We start from the raw sequence: 18174 nt of genomic DNA on the forward strand, positions 1-18174 counted from the left end.
CATTGGGGAAACCAAGCGGAGGCTTGGGGACCGCTTTGCAGAACACCTACACTTGGTTCGCAATAAACAACTGCACCTCCCAGTCACAAACCATTTCAACTCCCCCTCCCATTCCTCAGACAACATGTCCATCCTGGGCCTCCTGCAGTGCTACAATGATGCCACCCGAAGGTTGCAGGAACAACTCATATTCCGCTTGGGAACCCTGCAGCCCAATGGTATCAATGTAGATTTCAAAAGCTTCAAAATCCTCCCCTCCCCCCACTGCATCCCAAGACCAGCCCAGCTCATCCCTGCCTCCCTAACCTATTCTTCCTCTCACCTATCCACTCCTCCCACCTCAAAGTCGCACCTCCATTTCCTACCTACTAACCTCATCCCACCTCCTTGACCTGTCCGTCTTCCCTGGACTGACCTATCCCCTCCCTCCCTCCCCACCCATACTCTCCTCTCCACCTATTTTCTCCTCTACTCATCTTCAGTCCACCTCACCCTCTCTCCCTATTTATTTCAGAACCCTCTCCCCATCCCCCTTTTCTGATGAAGGGTCTCGGCTTGAAACGTCAGCTTTTGTGCTCCTAAGATGCTGTTTGGCCTGCTGTGTTCATCCAGCTCCACACTTTGTTATCTCGATGTTCTCTATATCCTTGTTTGTAAATGAAATTCCCCGGTTGCTATTTAACAACTTTCTCAACTTGTCCTGCCATCTACAAAGATTGTTGCACATTTACCCCTCCCCCCAGCCCCCATCCCCATTGCCACACCTCTTTTAGAGTTACCAATTCAGTTTGTGTTGCCTTTCCATACTGGAATTTAATCGCTTGATACTTCTGTTAATTTTCATCTACCATTGCACAGCAGATTTCCTCCTTTTCTCTATGTTGAAATCTCTGACTTCCTATCCTATTGTTTATTAGATATCAAAATTTTGTGTCTTCTGCATTCTTAGAAATGATGACCAGTCTACCCAAGTCCTGCTCACTAGTATATGTAAATATAAAAGTGCAGAGGTTCACATCCTGAATCCTGGGGAATGCTGCTCTATCGGAAGATCACAGAATTATTACAGCACAGCAGGAAACCAGTCAGCCTATCACATCTGCAGTAAATCTTTGAATGAACAATCACTTTGTGTCATTCTCCCACCTTTTGTACATAACTTTGCATATTCTTCCTTGTCAGATAATGGTATAATTCCCTTTTGACAGACTTAATTGAATCAGAGATAATGGAAACTGCAGATGCTGGAGAACCCAAGATATCAAAGTGTGGGGCTGGATGAACACAGCAGGCCAAGCAGCATCTTAGGAGCACAAAAGCTGATGTTTCCGGCCTAGACCCTTCATCAGGAAAGGGGGATGTTGAAAGGATTCTGAAATAAATAGGGAGAGAGGGGGAGGCGGACTGAAGATGGATAGAGGAGAAGATAAGTGGAGAGGAGAGTATGGGTGAGGTGGTAGGGAGGAGATAGGTCAGTCTGGGGAGGACGGACAGGTCAAGGGGGCGGGATGAGGTTAGTAGGTTGGAAGTGGAGGTGCGGCTTGAGGTGGGAGGAGTGGATAGGTGAGAGGAAGAACAGGTTAGGGAGGTGGGGATAAGCTGGGCTGGTTTTGGGATGCAATTGGGGGAGGGGAGATTTTGAAGCTGGTGAAATCCACATTGATACCATTAGGCTGCAGGTTGTCCATCCTGGGCCTCCTGCAGTGCCACAATGATGCCACCTGTAGGTTGCAGGAACAGCAACTCATATTCCACTTGGGAATGGAAACAACTTCCTAGCGTCCACCCCTTCTAAACCATACATTATCTTGTAAGTTTCTATTAGATCTCCCCTCAACATTCTAAACTCTAATGAGTATAATCCCAGGATCCTTAGCCGTTCGTCATACGCTAAACCTACCATTCCAGGGATCATCTGTGTGAATCTCCGCTGGACACGCTCCAGGGCTGGTATGTCCTTCTTGAGGTGTGGGGCCCAAAATTGGACACAGTATTCTAAATGGGGCCTAACTAGAGCCTTATAAAGCCTCAGGTGCACATCGCTGCTTTTGTATTCCAACCCTCTTGAGATAAACGACAACATTACATTCGCTTTCTTAATTACAGACTCTACCTGCAAGTTAACCTTTCGAGAATCCTGGACTAACACTTCCAGATCCCTTTGCACTTCTGATTTGTGAATTTTCTCACCATTTAGAAAATAGCCCATGCCTGTATTCTTTTTTCCAAAGTGCAAAACCTCACATTTACTCACATTGAATTTCATCAGCCATTTCCTGGACCACTCTCCTGAACTGTCTAAATCTTTCTGCAGCTTCCCCACCTCCTCAGTACTGCCTGCCTGTCAACCTATCTTCGTATCATCAGCAAACTTTGCCAGAATGCCCCCAGCCCCTTCATCCAGATCATTAATCTATAAGGTGAACAGCTGTGGCCCCAACACTGAACCCTGTGGGACACCAGTCCCACACTTTGTTAATTGAATCAATCTTCATTACACTGTCAGGCTGTACATTTCAAATCTTAACTGTGTGCTTCATGGAAAAGCTTTTCCTCATGCTGCTTTTGCATTGTTCACCAGTTACATTAAATCTGTACCCTCGCATGACTTGTCATTTCTCTCTTGCCTACTCTGCCCACGTCCCTCATGATTTTGAACACCTCGATCACATCTTCATTCAACCTTCTTGTCTCCAAGGAAAGCAGCCCTAACTTCTCCAAAATATCTTAAAAACTGAAATTCCTCACTGCAGAACCATCATTCATTTTTTTCTTCCCTCTCTCCCTCTCTCCCTCTCTCTCTCTCTCTCTCTCCCTCTCATACTTTCACATCCTGGACATGGTACTACCCCTGAGGCTGAACTAATGTCTTAAATAAGTTCAACAGAACTCTCTGCTCTTACCCCTAACCCAAGGATATTATATGTTGTATTAACTGCTTTTTCAATCTGTCTTCACACTTTTAGTGATTTTTGTACATTTACAGTTAGATTCCTCCATTCCAGCACTTCCTTTAGAATAGTGCTCTTCATTTTTATTTTCTCTGCCCATGTTCTTTGGGCAAACCTTTCAGTGTCTTTCTCAAGTTCCTCATTGTCCTCCACAGATTACCTATGCTTCAAAGTTTTGTATTATTCACTAGTTTTGTATCATCCACAGTAGTTCCCTGCACAGTTTGTTAAAGTATATCAGAAAAATAAAGAGTACCTATACCAATCCATAGGAAGATTCATTACAAGTATTCCTGCAGACCAAAAAAAACATTAATTATTATTTTGTTTCCTGCTATTCAGCCAATTTAGTATCCAGATTGCTTCCCTTTTAATTCCACAAGCTCTAACCTTGCTCATGTACATTTATCCATGTGTCTATTAATTTTGTCTTCGTTATTGTGCTAAAGGGTTCCCTACCGCCAAGATTAAACTGACTAGTCTGTAATTGCTTGTTTTGTCCTTCCTAAATTTTTATTTGAACAACTGTATTTTATTTTTTTGCAATCTTCCAGTCCCCTGGGACAACTCAAATCTAAGAAAATCCAGAAAATGAAGACCAGGATCTCTGTACACTCTCTTCCCTTAGTAAGACTGGGTATATGTCATCTGGTACCTCATCAACTTTAAGTACAGATAGCGTACATAGGAAGGTGATGGCCCAGTGGCATTATTGCTGCTCTATTAATCCAGAGACGCAGGCCATGTTCTGGGGGCCAGGTTTGAATCATGCCATGGCAGTTGGTGGAATTTGAATTCAGGGAAAAAAAATCTGGAATAAGGGGTCGACTGATCACCATGAATGCATTGTCAATTGTTGGAAATACCCTCCTGGTTCACTAATGACCTTTAGGAAAGTAAACTGCTGAACTTATCTGGTCTTCCCTCCATGTGTCTCCAGATCCACAATAGTGTAGTTGACTCTTAACTACCCTCTGGGCAATTGGGGATGGACAATAAATGTCAGCCTAGCCAGTGATGCCCTGATCCAATTAATGAATAGAAAACATGTAACAACTCTTTATTAATTTCCTCTTTCACCATGGCTTGGGTAGAATTTTCTTCCTTTATAAAGATGCTGTTCCTCCTGTCAATCTCAAAAACAACTCAGTAAGATTCAGCTCTCTGTCTTTTCATCTTCTCCTTATGCAGCCTCTTCCCTGCTGCCCCCTGCCAACCAACATCACAATTTAATTGAGGCATTCAAGAAGGCATTGGATGATTATTTGGAGAGGAACAATGTGCAAGCGCAATGGGGAAAAAGCAGGTGATTGGCACAGATAATGATGCTCATGTGATGAAACTGTGCAACCACTATGGGCTGAATGAACTCTTTCCGCATCGTAACAATTCGGTGATATATGTCTTTATTCTTACGGACTGATCAGTCATCCAGAGGCCAAAAGCAGTGGAGATAAATGCTTCAGGAGCTGATGAAATTGTTGGATTTTTCCAATTTTTCTATTAATTTCACTTGGAGTGAATCCGATTTCTATTTGTTGAAGTTGATTCATGATGGTTCCATTTTGCCTTAATGACTCAATTTTGAACTTAGATGTGTTGTTTATTTTTTCAATACTCTGAGCAGAGTCTCAGGAACCAGGTCCAATTTCTTCATAAGGTTCAAGACGACAGCTGATGATGGGTTGTTGCTTTGGAGAGGAGACAGCACCATGAGAATTAACAGTGACTTCATCTCACTTGGCCTCCAAGACGGTTCCTTGGTGTTTAGGTGAGTTCCTTGGTTTAGGTGTAGATATTCAGCATTATTTATGACTCCACAGAAAGTGAAGTAGTCTGTGCCCAAATGCAACAAGATTTGGACAATATCCAGCCTTGGGTTGACAAGTTACATGTAACATTCACATCACATAAATGACCATTTTCATCAAGAGACTAACTACTGCCCATTGACATTCAATGGCATTACCATCACTCAATCCCCACAACCAACACCCTGGGGTTAGCATTGACCAGTAACTGACATGGGCTAGCTATTTAAATATTGTGGTGGCAAGAGCAGGTCAAAGCCCAGGAATCCTGCAGTGAATAACTCACATCTTGACTCCCCAAAACCTGTCCACCATCCATTAGTCAGAAGTGTGATAGAATACTCCCCATTTTATTAGATGACTGCAGTTCCAACAACACTCAAGAAGCTTCTGGCACCATCCAGGACATAGCAAACTACTTGACTGGCACCACATCCACAAATATCCACTCCCACCACCACTGACACTTAGTAGCAGCAGTATGTATTATCTTCAGGATGCTGCAGGGATTCACCAAACATTCCAAATTCACAACTACTTCCATCTAAGAGGACAAGGACAGCAGATACATGGGAATACCACCACCCGTAAATTCCCCTCCAAGCCAGTCACCATCGTGATAGTGGTAATGGGAACGGCAGATGCTGGAGAATCCAAGATAACAAAGTGTGGAGCTGGATGAACACAGCAGGCCAAGCATCATCTCAGGAGCACAAAAGCTGATGTTTCGGGCCTAGGCCCTTCATCAGAGAGGCCCTTTCTGATGAAGGGTCTAGGCCGGAAACGTCAGCTTTTGTGCTCCTGAGATGCTGCTTGGCCTGCTGTGTTCATCCAGCTCCGCACTTTGTTACCATCATGATAGTACTGTGGCACCTTCCCCTGCAATCATAGAAGGTGTTCCCTGGCCAACATCTCTGTCTCAGCCTCACTGCAGTGCTCCAGTGAAGCTCAGTGCAAACTGAAAGAACAGCACTTCATTTAATGCTTGGGAACTCTACAGTCTTCATAGAACATAGAACATTACAGCACAGTACAGGCCCTTCGGCCCTCGATGTTGTGCCGACCTGTCAAACCAATCCGAAGCCCATCTAACCTATGCTATTCCATGTACGTCCATATGCTTGTCCAATGATGACTTAAATGTACTTAAAGTTGGCGAATCTACTACCGTTGCAGGCAAAGCGTTCCATTCCCTTACTACTCTCTGAGTAAAGAAACTACCTCTGTCATCTGTCCTATATCTTTCACCCTCAATTTAAAGCTATGCCCCCTCATGCTCGCTGTCACCATCCTAGGAAAAAGGCCCTCCCTATCAACCCTATCTAACCCTCTGATTATTTCTTCCTGACTCAATATTGTTTCAAAGGCTTGAGGCACCATCTTCCATGCGTTTACCACTACTCCTTGTTATCACCTGGTCTGCTATTACATACAATCTATTGTTAGCCACTAATATTTGCCATTTGTAGCTATTTGCTCTCCTAGGCTAATCATTATCCACTCCTTTGTTTGTTCAACTGTTCTTTGTCCTTAGGCTGTATGTCCACCCATCATTTGCTCCGTAGCCCCTACCTCTACACTAACGTCTGCATAAAAACTAACTTTTTCCTAGCCAGGAGCAAATTTCTGCAGATGCTGGAATCTGTACTGAAAACAACAAAAGATGGAGATCACAGAAGGTCACACAACATCCATGGAGAGACTGCAAGCTAATGTTTTGAGTCTAGATGACTCTTCAGATCTGAAGTGAAGTGTGGAGGGGGCAGCATTTGTACTATAGTTGGAGAGTGGGATGGTGTGTGGAGTGATGGTGGGGAAAAGATATTGGTAGAATTGCAGACATGCTAGCTGAACTGGTGGGTTTGATTGCAAATGTGTTGTCTCTCTACTAGTAACACTGTCAGTGCGCCTCTGGTGAAGTGTCGGCGTTCTGTCCCGATTGGTATTTATATGCCTTGTTTTGCTGGAGTGCTTGGTATTACTTCTGGCTCTGTTTCTCAGTGATTGGTACACAGGATAATACCAATAAATGGTGATAGACCCAACACCATAGTTAGGGAACAGGATTACAACAACAGTGAAGAAATTACTCAACTTAGAAGGCTACCAAAAAATGAAGCCAGAGGGATATAACACATTCTGATTCTATGGACTCCCCAAGGCACACAAACTGAGGTCCCTCTCAGACCCATTCTCACTACCAGGCATACCAACATACGGACTTGCCAAAGAACTACAACAGAAATTGAAATACTTGGCGGACAGCACTACCCACTTCGTCCACTCATCCCAAGAATTCTTCAACGTCAAGGATACCAGGATAGAAGAGGATGAGACAATGGTATCCTTCAACATAACAGCATTACTTACGTCTGTAAACATCAACTGAGCCAAAGAAACAATTACCACACTGCTGGATGAATTAAGTAGGCAGGCAACCCAGGACACCAACAACATCAATATGAACATCACCATGAAACTATTAGGTCTGTGCCTTACAGCCGACTTAACCTTCAATGTCAATATATACAAACCAGTGGGATCCCCAATATCAGGACTGATTGCAGAAGCAGTAGTGAAAAGGTTAGAATGGACAGTACACCCCACTATACAACTCAGACTTTGGGTCTGATATGTAGATGACACCTTCATGATGATTAAACTCACAAAACTAGAAGAAGCCCACCAACGCATAAGCGACACCCTTACCAGGATAAAATTCATGGAAGAAGAAGCAAATAACAACTAACTACCCTTCCTGGATATAATGATAGAATGCAAAAGCAACGGGGAACTCCAGACTGGCATATATAGAAAGCCCTCACATATGGAGCAGATACTCAAATACACTAGCAACCATCTCAATGCCCACAAACGGACCTGCATCAGGACACTACTTAAATGAGCCACAACACATTGCTGCAATTTGGAACTGTGCAAAGCAGAACAGGAGCACATATGGAGTATTCAAAAGGAATGGATACCTGAAAAGCACAATCCGCAGATCCCTCCATGACAGACCACAACAGGAAAGCACAACATGACCAGACTCACTAATCACCATACCATACATCAAGAACGTTTCAGAGATGACCTCAAGACTACTTAGAGCCACAAACTGAAAACTGAAAACCACCCTACGACAGCTGCTGACGATTGTATAGGATCCCATACGCCAAACCAGTATAATATACAAAATACCATGCCAGGACTGTAAGAAACACTATATAGGGGCGGTTGACTTGCTCACCGAGTTGGCTTGTATTTGTTTAGATGTTTCATCACCATGCTTGGTGACATCATCAGCGGAGCCTCTGATGAAGTGATGTTATTCTACTCAGCTTGGAATTTGTACTGTCCAGTCCATTATGGTGAGTAGTGTCATTTATGGTTTTGATCTGTACAGGTTTGTAGATTGGATCCAATTCTCTCAGCTTGTTAAAAACCGAAGAATTGTGGATGCTGTAAATCAGGAACAGAAAGAAAATTGCTGGAGAAGCTCAGCAGGTCTGGCAGCATCTATGAAGGAAAGAACAGACGCTTCGGGTCTGGTGACCCTTCCACAGAGGATGCCAGATGCTGCCAGACCTGCTGAGCTTCTCCAGCAATTTTGTTTTTATTTTCGTTCTATATGTTTGTTGAATGAAGCATGGATGGAGAGCCATGCCTCTAGGAATTCCCATGCAAGCCTATGTTTGGCTTGGGCGACTATGGTTACCTTGTCCCGTTAAATTGATGGCCTTCATTGTCTGAATGTACTGATATTAAGAAGATCATGCTGATGTTCACATATTCTGATGGCAAGTTTCCTTCCTGTTTGTCCAATGTAATGTTTGTGGCAGTCGTTCCTGGTATTTTGTAAACCACATACCTTCTGCATGCTGTGGGAATGAGGTCTTTAATTCTTGTGAGTGTTTGTCATAGAGTGGCTGTGGGCTTGTGGGCCACCATGATTCCTAATGGTCTTAAGAATCTTCTTTTCAGTTCCAGTTTGTTCTTGATGTAGGGCAGTGTGGCCAGTGTGTTAGGGCATACTGTGCCCTCCTGTTGTTACCTGTTTTATAGGGATCTGTGGATAAAGTTGCAAGGGTATCCATTTAACGTGAGGATCTGGTATAAGTGTTCTTCCTCTTGCCTGCGTAGCTCTGGAGTGTTGCAGTGTGTCTTGGCCCATTTAAATAGTGTTCTAAAGCAGCTTTGTTTGTGGATGTTGGGGTGGTTACTTTGGAAGTTGAGGATTTGATCCGTATTGGTTGCTTTTCTGTATACTGAGGTTTGGAATTCCCCGTTTGTTAATCGCTCTTCTTTAACATCCAGAAGTGGAAGTTGATTGTGTATTTATCCACAGCCTGAGCTGCAGATCTTTGCCAAAGCTTTAAACACTTCATAGGCCAAACCAGAAGAAAACCTACAATACGGATACATGAACACCAACTAACCACCAAGAGACATGACCAATTCTCACTTGTGTCACTACACATGGACAGTGAGGGACACGAGTTCGACTGGGACAACACATCAATTATCACACAAGCCAAACAGAGTCAAGCCAGGGAATTCCTGCACGCTTGGTATTCCAACCAGAATTCCATCAACAAACACATTTAATTAGACCCTGTATACAAACCACTGAGAAACAGAACAGGAAGTAATACCAATCACCCCAGCAAACTGAGGCATATAAATAACAAGCATGACAGGACACTGATGCTTCACCGGAGGTGCACTGATGATGTTACCTAACATGGTGAAGAAACGCTTGCAATCAAATCCAACAGCGCGGTGAGGATGCCATCCACAGCCCGACTTACAAATCTTCTTGAAAACTTTAAAAATGTTGGTAGTAAAGATTAAGTGACCAGAAAGTGGCAGAACTATTGTATATCTAACTGCCAAATTTGAAAGAACAGACTGTCCCACTGGGGTGGGGGGGGATTGGAGAGAGGATAGAACATAGAATAGTACAGCACAGAACAGGCCCTTCAGCCCACCATGTTGTGCCGACCATTGATCCTCATAAAGGATGTTTGGCGGAGAATGTAACAAGTAAAGCAAAAAGCAAGGGAAGAAATTCCTAGCCACCAAAAGTTCTGAGGAAGGGTCAGTGTACCAGAAATGTTGACTCTGATTTCTTTCCATAAATGCTGCCAGACCTGCTGAGCTTTTCCAGCAATTTCCATTTTTGTCTCTCTTTTTACAACCCTTCTTCACCCCCACACCTGTACTGATTATATTTTAGAGGCCATGTTTATACAATTTATTGCTTTATCTTCCCTAATAATGCAGTTGGCCACTTTTATTGCCTACTAACATTAGCTCAAGGAATTCAACTAAGCCGTTCAGAGTAATTTGTTGTTTCATTTGTAATTTACAATTGCCTAAAAAGGTATTGTAGGATCAGACTTTCCTTCTCCTTTTTATTAAATAACAAACTTAGGACTGTGTCTTAACTGTGCCTTTCAAAAATGCTCCTTATTGAAATGCTTGTGTTTAGAACTGCCAGTTTACAGAATATTGAGTAAATTCCCTAATGTTACTACTTACTGAATATCTTATGTTATCCATTACCTCTACATAGAGACCGCAAGTCTGGCTGTGATGTACATCTGGAAATCCCTTTTCAGTCATGTTACATCAACTTTAGCTAAGGGCCTCAGCAACTACCATATTCTGTCATGTTTCTGTAATTATTAGGGTATTTATAATGCCCTCTCTCTTGTTCCAGCTATAACCTAGGCAGCGGAACAGTTGCAATCATGGTGAATGGATCATTTCATGATGATAGATGGCACCGTGTGAAGGCAGTTCGGTGAGTCACACAAGTAAAAGCAAAATACTATGGATGCTGGAAATCTGCAACAAAACAAAGGAGAAACTCAGTAGGTCAGGCTCCATTTGTGGAGAGAGAAAAACTGAGTTAATCTTGTGTGTCTAGTATGATTCTTCTTTGGAACTCATACAGACAAGTAGGGATTATTCCATGACTATCCTGACTCGTGGCTTGAGGACAGAATTTAATCATCCTGCTAAAGTGTCACACAGACTCGAAACATTAACTGTTTCTGTCTCCACAGATGCGGCCAGGGTAGTCAGCTCATTGAGTATAGGAAGTATATGAGTATACAGGTTCTGAGGAAGGGCCACTGGACCTGAAATGTTAACTCTGATTTCTCTTCACAGATGCTGCCAGACCTGTTGAGCTTTTTTAGCCGATTCTGTTTTTTGTCACTGAGTATAGGATTTGGGAGGTCATGCCACAGCTAGACAGGACATCAGATTAGATTCCTTACAGTGTGGAAACAGGCCCTTCGACCCAACAAGTCCACACCGCCCCTTGAAGCATCCCACCCAAACCCATCCCCCTATAACCCACACACCAACGAACACTACATGCAACTTTAGCATGGCCAATCCACCTGATCTGCACACCTTTGGACTGTGGGAGGAAACTGGAGCACCTGGAGGAAACCCACGCAGACACGGGGAGAATGTGCAAACTCCACACAGACAGTTACCCGAGACGGGAATCAAACCCAGGTCCCTGGTGCTGTGAGGCTGCAGTGCTAACCACTGAGCCACCACGCCGCCCCAAACCCCAATTAGTGAGGCTGCTTTTAGAACAGTGCATTCAATTCTGGCCTCCCTGCTGTAACAAAGATGTTGTTAAACTTTAATGGGTCCAGAAGACATTTTCAAGGATATTTCCAGGGTTGTGGGTTTGAGCTATAGGGAGAGGCTGAAGAGACTGCAGCCTTTTTCCCTGGTGCATTGGATACTGAAGGCCGGCCTTACAGAAGTTCATAAAATCATAAGGAGAATAGATAGAGTGAACAGTAACATTCTTTCTTCCAGGGTAGGGGAGTCCAAAACTAGAGGTCATAGGTTTAAGGTGAGACCAGAAAGATTTGAAAAGGACCTGAGGGATAATTTTTACACATAGGGTGGTGTGTGTATGGACCAAGCTGCGAGAGGATGTGATGAAGGCTAGTACACTTACAACCTTTAAAAGGCACCTGAACAGGTACATGAATAAGAAGGATTTGGAAGGATAGGGTCCAAATGCCAGCAAATGAGTCTAGTTCAGTTTAGGGTATCTGGTCAGCACGGAGTTAGACGGGTCTGTTTCCATGCTGTATAACGCTGACTCTATGACTATGACTGCTGAGTTTCTCTGGAATTCCTGTTTTATTTCCTTGAGGATAAAGTATGTCCCTTATCCTGTGTACATACAGATTTTGTCATAGACAGTTTATGAAACTGAATCCATTTATGCTTCGGTGTGTACAGATCCATATTTATGAGGCAAGAGTGACAGCCTTTGACATTAATGCAGCATTTTGTTTGAAAGTGGCATCAAGGTGCCTAAGGAAAACTGGAATCAATGGGTATCAAGGGACAAACTCTCCACTGGTTGGAGTCACACCTGGCCCATAGGAGGATGATTGTAATTGTTGGAGGTCAGTCATCTCAGCTCCAGGACATCACTCCGGGAGTTCCTCAGTAGTACCTGAGCCCAAACACCTTTTGCTGCTTCATCAATGACCTTCACTCCATCATAAGGTCAGAAACGAGAATGTTGACAAATGATTGCACAATGTTCAGCAGCATTCATGGCACCTCATTTACTGAAGCAGTCCATGTTCAAATGCAACAAGATGTGAACAATATCCAAGCTTGGGCTGGCATGTGGCAAGTAATATTTGTGCCACACAAATGTCAGGCTATGACCATCGCCAATAAGAGAAAATCTAACCAATGCCCCTCTTCAAATCCACAACCTCTACAGTCTAGGACAAAGGCAGCAGGTACATGGGAACACCTCCATCTGCAAATTCCCCTCCAAGCCTCTCACCATCCTCATTTGGAAATATATCACCATTCCTTCACTGTCACTGGGTCAAAATCCTGGAATTCCCTCCCTAAGGACATAGTGGGTCTATCTGAAACACATGGCTGCAATGGTTCAAGAAGGCAGCTCTCCACCACCTTCAACGGCAATCAGGGATGGGTAATAAATGTTGGTCCAACCAGTGACACCTACATCCCATGTATTGGTGTTTAGAAAATTATTTACCTCAATACCTGTGAGGACCGATACTAGGAGCTCCTCTCTTGGCCCCTCCATTTGACTCAGAGATTTCTCACTGTCCAGTTGTTCCCCTGAATCAATTAAATAGCCAATTAAATTCAATTAAATATTGGGATTATCCAGGCCAGTGGCCACTATCTTGGTGGCAAGATAGCATCAGAGCAGCATGGACTGGAACCACAAGCCAGAATCCCAGACGCTGCTAACTATTTTGGAATTGTCTGGAAATTAAAATTTCCATTGGCCTACTCCCCCTGTTTGTGGAACTTCCCAAAAATATCCAGTGAAGGCAGTGAATTCAGAGTATACTGCTGTTGTTAAGTTAATATTTACCCAGGGGATTAAAAATTTGCTCGAAGTCCCCATTTTGACACTGAACACCCCACTCAGTGTCAGCCCCATCCTGACACAACCCATGGTATTCCCCTCCCCAGCACCCTGCACTGCCGGACTTGATTGCGTCCCCCTTCCTGACTCGATACTTCCTGATCTGACCTGTCACCTTCCTCCAAGACAACCAGACTCTCCTACTCAAAACCCAACACCCCCCAAACTAATTTATTAATAGCACTCTCGATCTGCCTCTGCCCATCCCACACTGCCCCACCCCGATTCACTGAAAGACACTAAGAACTCATTCACTTTCCTGGCTCCCTTGGCACAGCTAGCACCCAGCAAACTGGGAATTTTTGATTTACCCAGCTGGCAATTTACCCGCCTGGTCTCATCACCCGTCCACCAGCCTTCCCCGTCACCCGTCTGGTTCTCAGGGCTGGTACTCAGGAGACACAGTGATGGAGTGATAACGACATTGGACAAGTTATCCAGAGAGCCAGACAAATGCCACTCAGTTCAAGGGCAATTGGGGGGAGGGGGGGCAAAAAATGCTGCCCTTGCCAGTGACGCCCTGATTGCATGAAGAGGCTAAAGAAAGAAAACTTAACCTCTCACATGGTGGGCACTCTAAACCCCTCACTTACCTTCGACCACCAATTGTCGGGACCTGTCAAAGTCGTTCTGATTCTGGGGGCCAGTTAGCTCAGTTGACTGGATGGTTGGTCTGTGGTGCAGAGTAAAGCCAACAGCATAGGTTCAATCCCACGCTGGCTGAGGGTACCATGAAGGACCTTCCTCCTCAACCGCTGCCCTCATCTGAGACTTGGTGGCACTCAGGTTAAACCACCACCAGTTATCTCTCTGCAAAGAGACAATAACCTAAAGTCCTCTGGGACTGTGGATCTTTTAATTCCACTGGAAAGAAAGCCATTCAGCACCTTGGGCCAGTTCTGCTGTTCAGTTCACTGGCTAATCTGATTGTAATCCCAAATCCATATTCGCACCTACTGTTGATAACCTTTCATGCCCGTAAATTAACAAAAATCTATCCAGCTGTCTTAAATTGTTCAAAGACTCTCACTACCACCAGTTTTTCAGGAGGCCGCTCCCCTCAATAATAAATATACTGTTTTGAATACTGTTGGGGGGACGGCCTACCAGGGAAAGGCCATAACGGACGGGTCTCTGGCACTGAGCCTGGCCCTGTGGCACAGAAGGGAAGTGGGTAGAATAGGAGAGCAATTGTAGAGGAGGATTCAATAGTAAGAGGCACAGACAGGCAGTTCTGTGGACGCGAACAAGACGGGTGCGAGGATCCGTGATGTCTCAGATCGTGTCTTCAAGATCCTTAAGTGGGAGGGTGAGCAACCAGCAGTCATGGTACACATAGGTACCAATGACAGAGGTAGAAAAAGGACTGAGAATGTAAAGAACAGGCACAGGGAGTTAGGTTGGAAGCTGAAGTACAGGACAAACAGGGTAATTATCTCTGGGTTACTACCAGTGCCACATGATAACGAGGTAAGAAATAGGGAGAGAGTGCAGCTAAACATGTGGCTACAGGGCTGGTGTAGGAGGGAGGGCTTCCGTTATGTGGATAATTGGAGCACATTCTGGGGAAGGTGGGACCTGTACAGGATGGACTGTTTACCCCTGAACCGGAAGGGCACAAATATCCTGGGAGGGAGGTTTGCTTGAGCTATACAAGATGGTTTAAACTAGATTGACCAGATTTGTAATTCAGAGGATGAGGTATTCAACCTTCCAACAGACACAACAGGGAGTGAGGCTGCTCATAAACAAATGTGGTTGATGGAGTGAAATTGTTGACATAGGGATGGTGGAAGTGTGTATACATCAATGCTAGAAGTATCAGAAATCAGGTGGATGAACTTAAAGCATGGGGCAGTACTTGGAACTATGAGGTTGTGGCCATTACAGAAATTTGGGTAACTCAGGGAGAGGAATGTTTGTTGGAAGTTCCAGGATTTAGATGCTTTAAAAGAAATAGGAAGGGCAGTAAAAGAGGTAGGGGAGTGGCATTGCTAGTCAGGGCTAGTATAGCAGCTACTGAAAGGTAGTTCAAGAATAATATGTCTACAGAGTCAGAGATAACAAAGTGTGGAGCTGGATGAACACAGCAGGCCAAGCAGTATCTCAGGAGCACAAAAGCTATTTGTTATCTTGGATTCTCCAGCATCTGCAGTTCCCATTATCACTGTCTACAGAGTCAGTTTGGGTTGAGGTCAGGAACAAGAAAGGAGCAGTCATTTTTATGCGTTTTTTTTTACAGACCCCCAAATATTTGTCGAGAAGTGGAGGAGCAGATTGGGAGGCAGATACTGGGAAGGTGCAGAAGTCACAGGGTTTTAGTCGTGGGTGACTTCAACTTTCCAAATATTGATTAGAAACATTTTAGTTGTAATAGATTAGATAGAGCGGATTTTGTCCGGTGCGTTCAGGAAGGATTCCTGACAAAGTACATAGATAGACCAACACGAGGAGAGGCCACTTTGGATTTGGTGCTTGGCAATGAACTGGGCTGAGTGTTAGACCTGTTGGTAGGAGAGCATTTTGGCAGTAGCAATCATGGCTCTGTTACTTTGACAATAATCATGGAAAACGATAGGTACATACAGCAGGGTAAGGTTTATAATTGGAGGAAGGGTAATTACAATTCTGTTAGGCAAGAATTAGATAACATAAAATGGGAACAGATGCTGTCAGGGAAGAGCACTGTAGAAATGTGGAGATTGTTTAAGGAATGCATGCTGTGTGTGCTCGATAGGTTTATTCCCAGCATGCAGGGAAGGTGCAGTCAAGTGAGGGAGCCTTGGTTCTCAAGAGAGGCCAAACGACTGGTTAAGAAGAAGAAGGATGCTTACATAAAGTTTAGGAAACAAGGATCGGAAAAGGCTCGAAACAAATACAAGTTAGCCAGGAAGGATCTGAAGAAAGGGCTTAGGAGAGCGAGAAGGGAGCATGAGCAAACTTTGGCAGGTAAGATCAAGGAACACTCCAAGGCTTTTTACACACATGTGAGGAATAAGAGAATGACCAGAGAACGGGCAGGGCCAATCAAGTATTGTAAAGGAAATTTGTGCATGGAGTCTAAAGAGATAGGAGACGTCCTTAATGAATACTTTTCTTTGGTATTCACAACTGAGAGGAACCTAGTTATAGAGGAGGATAGTGTGAAACAGGCGGGTAGGCCAGAGGAGGTCGATGTCAGTAAGGAATATGCACTAGGAATTTTGAGGAACTTGAAGATAGATAAGTCCCCCGGACCTGATGGAATTTATTCAAGGATTCTATGAGAAGCGAGGGAAGAGATTGCAGAGCCTTTGGCGATGATCTTTTCATCCTCACTGTCCACAGGTATAGTGCTGGAAGATAGGAGAAAGGCAAACATCACTCCCTTTTCAAAAGAGGGAATAGGGATAACCCCGGAAATTACAAGCCAGTTAGTCTTACATCAGTGGTGGGCAAATTATTAGAAAATACTCTGAGAGATAGGATTTATGATCATTTGGAAAGGCACAGTTTGATTCATGATAGTCAGCATGGATTTGTGAGGGGTAGGTCATGCCTCACATACCTTACTGGATTCTTTGAAGAGGTGACCAAACATATGGATGAAGGTAGGGCAGTGAATGTGGTATACATGGATTTAAGCGAGGTATTTGATAAGGTTCCCTGTGGTAGGTTCATGCAAAAAGTAAGGAGGTGTGGGATTGAGGGAAATGAGGCAGATTGGATTCAGAATTGGCTGACCCTTAGAAGACAAAGGGTGGTAATGGACGGAAAATATTCAACATGGCGCTCAGTTAGGAGTGGTGTACCACAAGGATCTGCTCTGGGTCCCCTTCTATTTGTGATTTTTGTAAATGATTTGGATGAAGGAGTGGAAGGGTGGATTAGTAAGTTCACAGATGATACGAAGGTGGGTCAAGTTGTGCATAGTGCGGAGGTCTGTTCTAGGTTACAAAGGGACATTGATCGGATGCAGAGCTGGGTTGAGAAGTAGCAGATGGAGTTTAACCCTGAAAGGTGTGAGGTGATTCATTTTGGAAGGACAAATTTGAAAGCAGAAAACAGGGTTAACAAAAAGATTCTTGGCAGTGTGGAAGAGCAGGCGGATCTTGGGGTTCATGTCCACAGTTCCCTAAAAGCTGCCACCCGGGTGGATAGATTTGTTAAGAACGCGCATGGTGTGTTAGCTTTCATTAATAGATGGATTGAATTCAAGAGCCATGAAGTTATGCCCCAGCTATACAAAAGCCTGGTTTGGCCACATCTGGAGTATTGTGTAGTCCTGGTCGCCTCATTACAGGAAAGATGTGAAAGCATTGGAAAAGATGCAGAGGAGATTTACCAGGATGTTGCCTGGAATGGAGGGATGGTCTTTTGAGGAAAGGTTGAGCGCGCTAGGGCTTTTCTCTTTAGAATGACGAAGGATGAGAAGTGACTTGATAGAAGTGTACAAAATGTTCAGAGTATAGATAGAGTGGACAGCCAGAGACCTTTTCCTCGGGTGGAGGTAGCTATTACAAGGGGGCACAGTTTTAAAGTGAGTCAACTTATATATGGTGGAGACGCCAGAGATAGGTTCTTTACTCCGAGAGTGGTCGGCACATGGAATGCATTGCCGGAGAGGGTGGTGGAATCAGCCTCTTTGGGGGCATTTAAGTGGCTATTAGATCAGCATATGGATGATATTATAAAGTAGGGGTGGAGGTTAGATAGACCTTAGGTTTAGGGTAAAAGTTCGGAACAACATCGTGGGCCGAAAGGCCTGTACTGTGCTGCACTGTTCTATGTTCTATGTAAAAGAGTTCCAAAGACTAACAGCCCTTTAAGAGAAACCAATTCTCTTTATCTGTTTGAAATGGCTGGCCCCCTGATATTTAAATAGTGACAATTCTAGACTCTCCCACCTAAGAAAACATCTTCTCCATATACAACCAGTCAAACCCGACAGAATTTT

At 44.1% G+C, this 18174-nt stretch overlaps 1 protein-coding gene across 6 annotated transcripts in view; it reads left to right on the forward strand.

The window, feature by feature from the left end:
* The window catches only part of LOC125451023 (pikachurin), a 139591-nt gene that overhangs the window by 99619 nt on the left and 21798 nt on the right, over positions 1-18174 (forward strand). For all 6 annotated transcript variants that reach the window (XM_059644934.1, XM_059644930.1, XM_059644931.1 and 3 more), the window contains 2 exons: positions 4579-4722; positions 10488-10571. In XM_059644934.1, the coding sequence (XP_059500917.1) occupies positions 4579-4722; positions 10488-10571 (228 nt within the window). The remainder of the gene's footprint in view (positions 1-4578; positions 4723-10487; positions 10572-18174) is intronic.

This window comes from Stegostoma tigrinum, chromosome 3 (assembly GCF_030684315.1).
Source record: "Stegostoma tigrinum isolate sSteTig4 chromosome 3, sSteTig4.hap1, whole genome shotgun sequence".
NCBI lineage: Eukaryota > Metazoa > Chordata > Chondrichthyes > Orectolobiformes > Stegostomatidae > Stegostoma > Stegostoma tigrinum.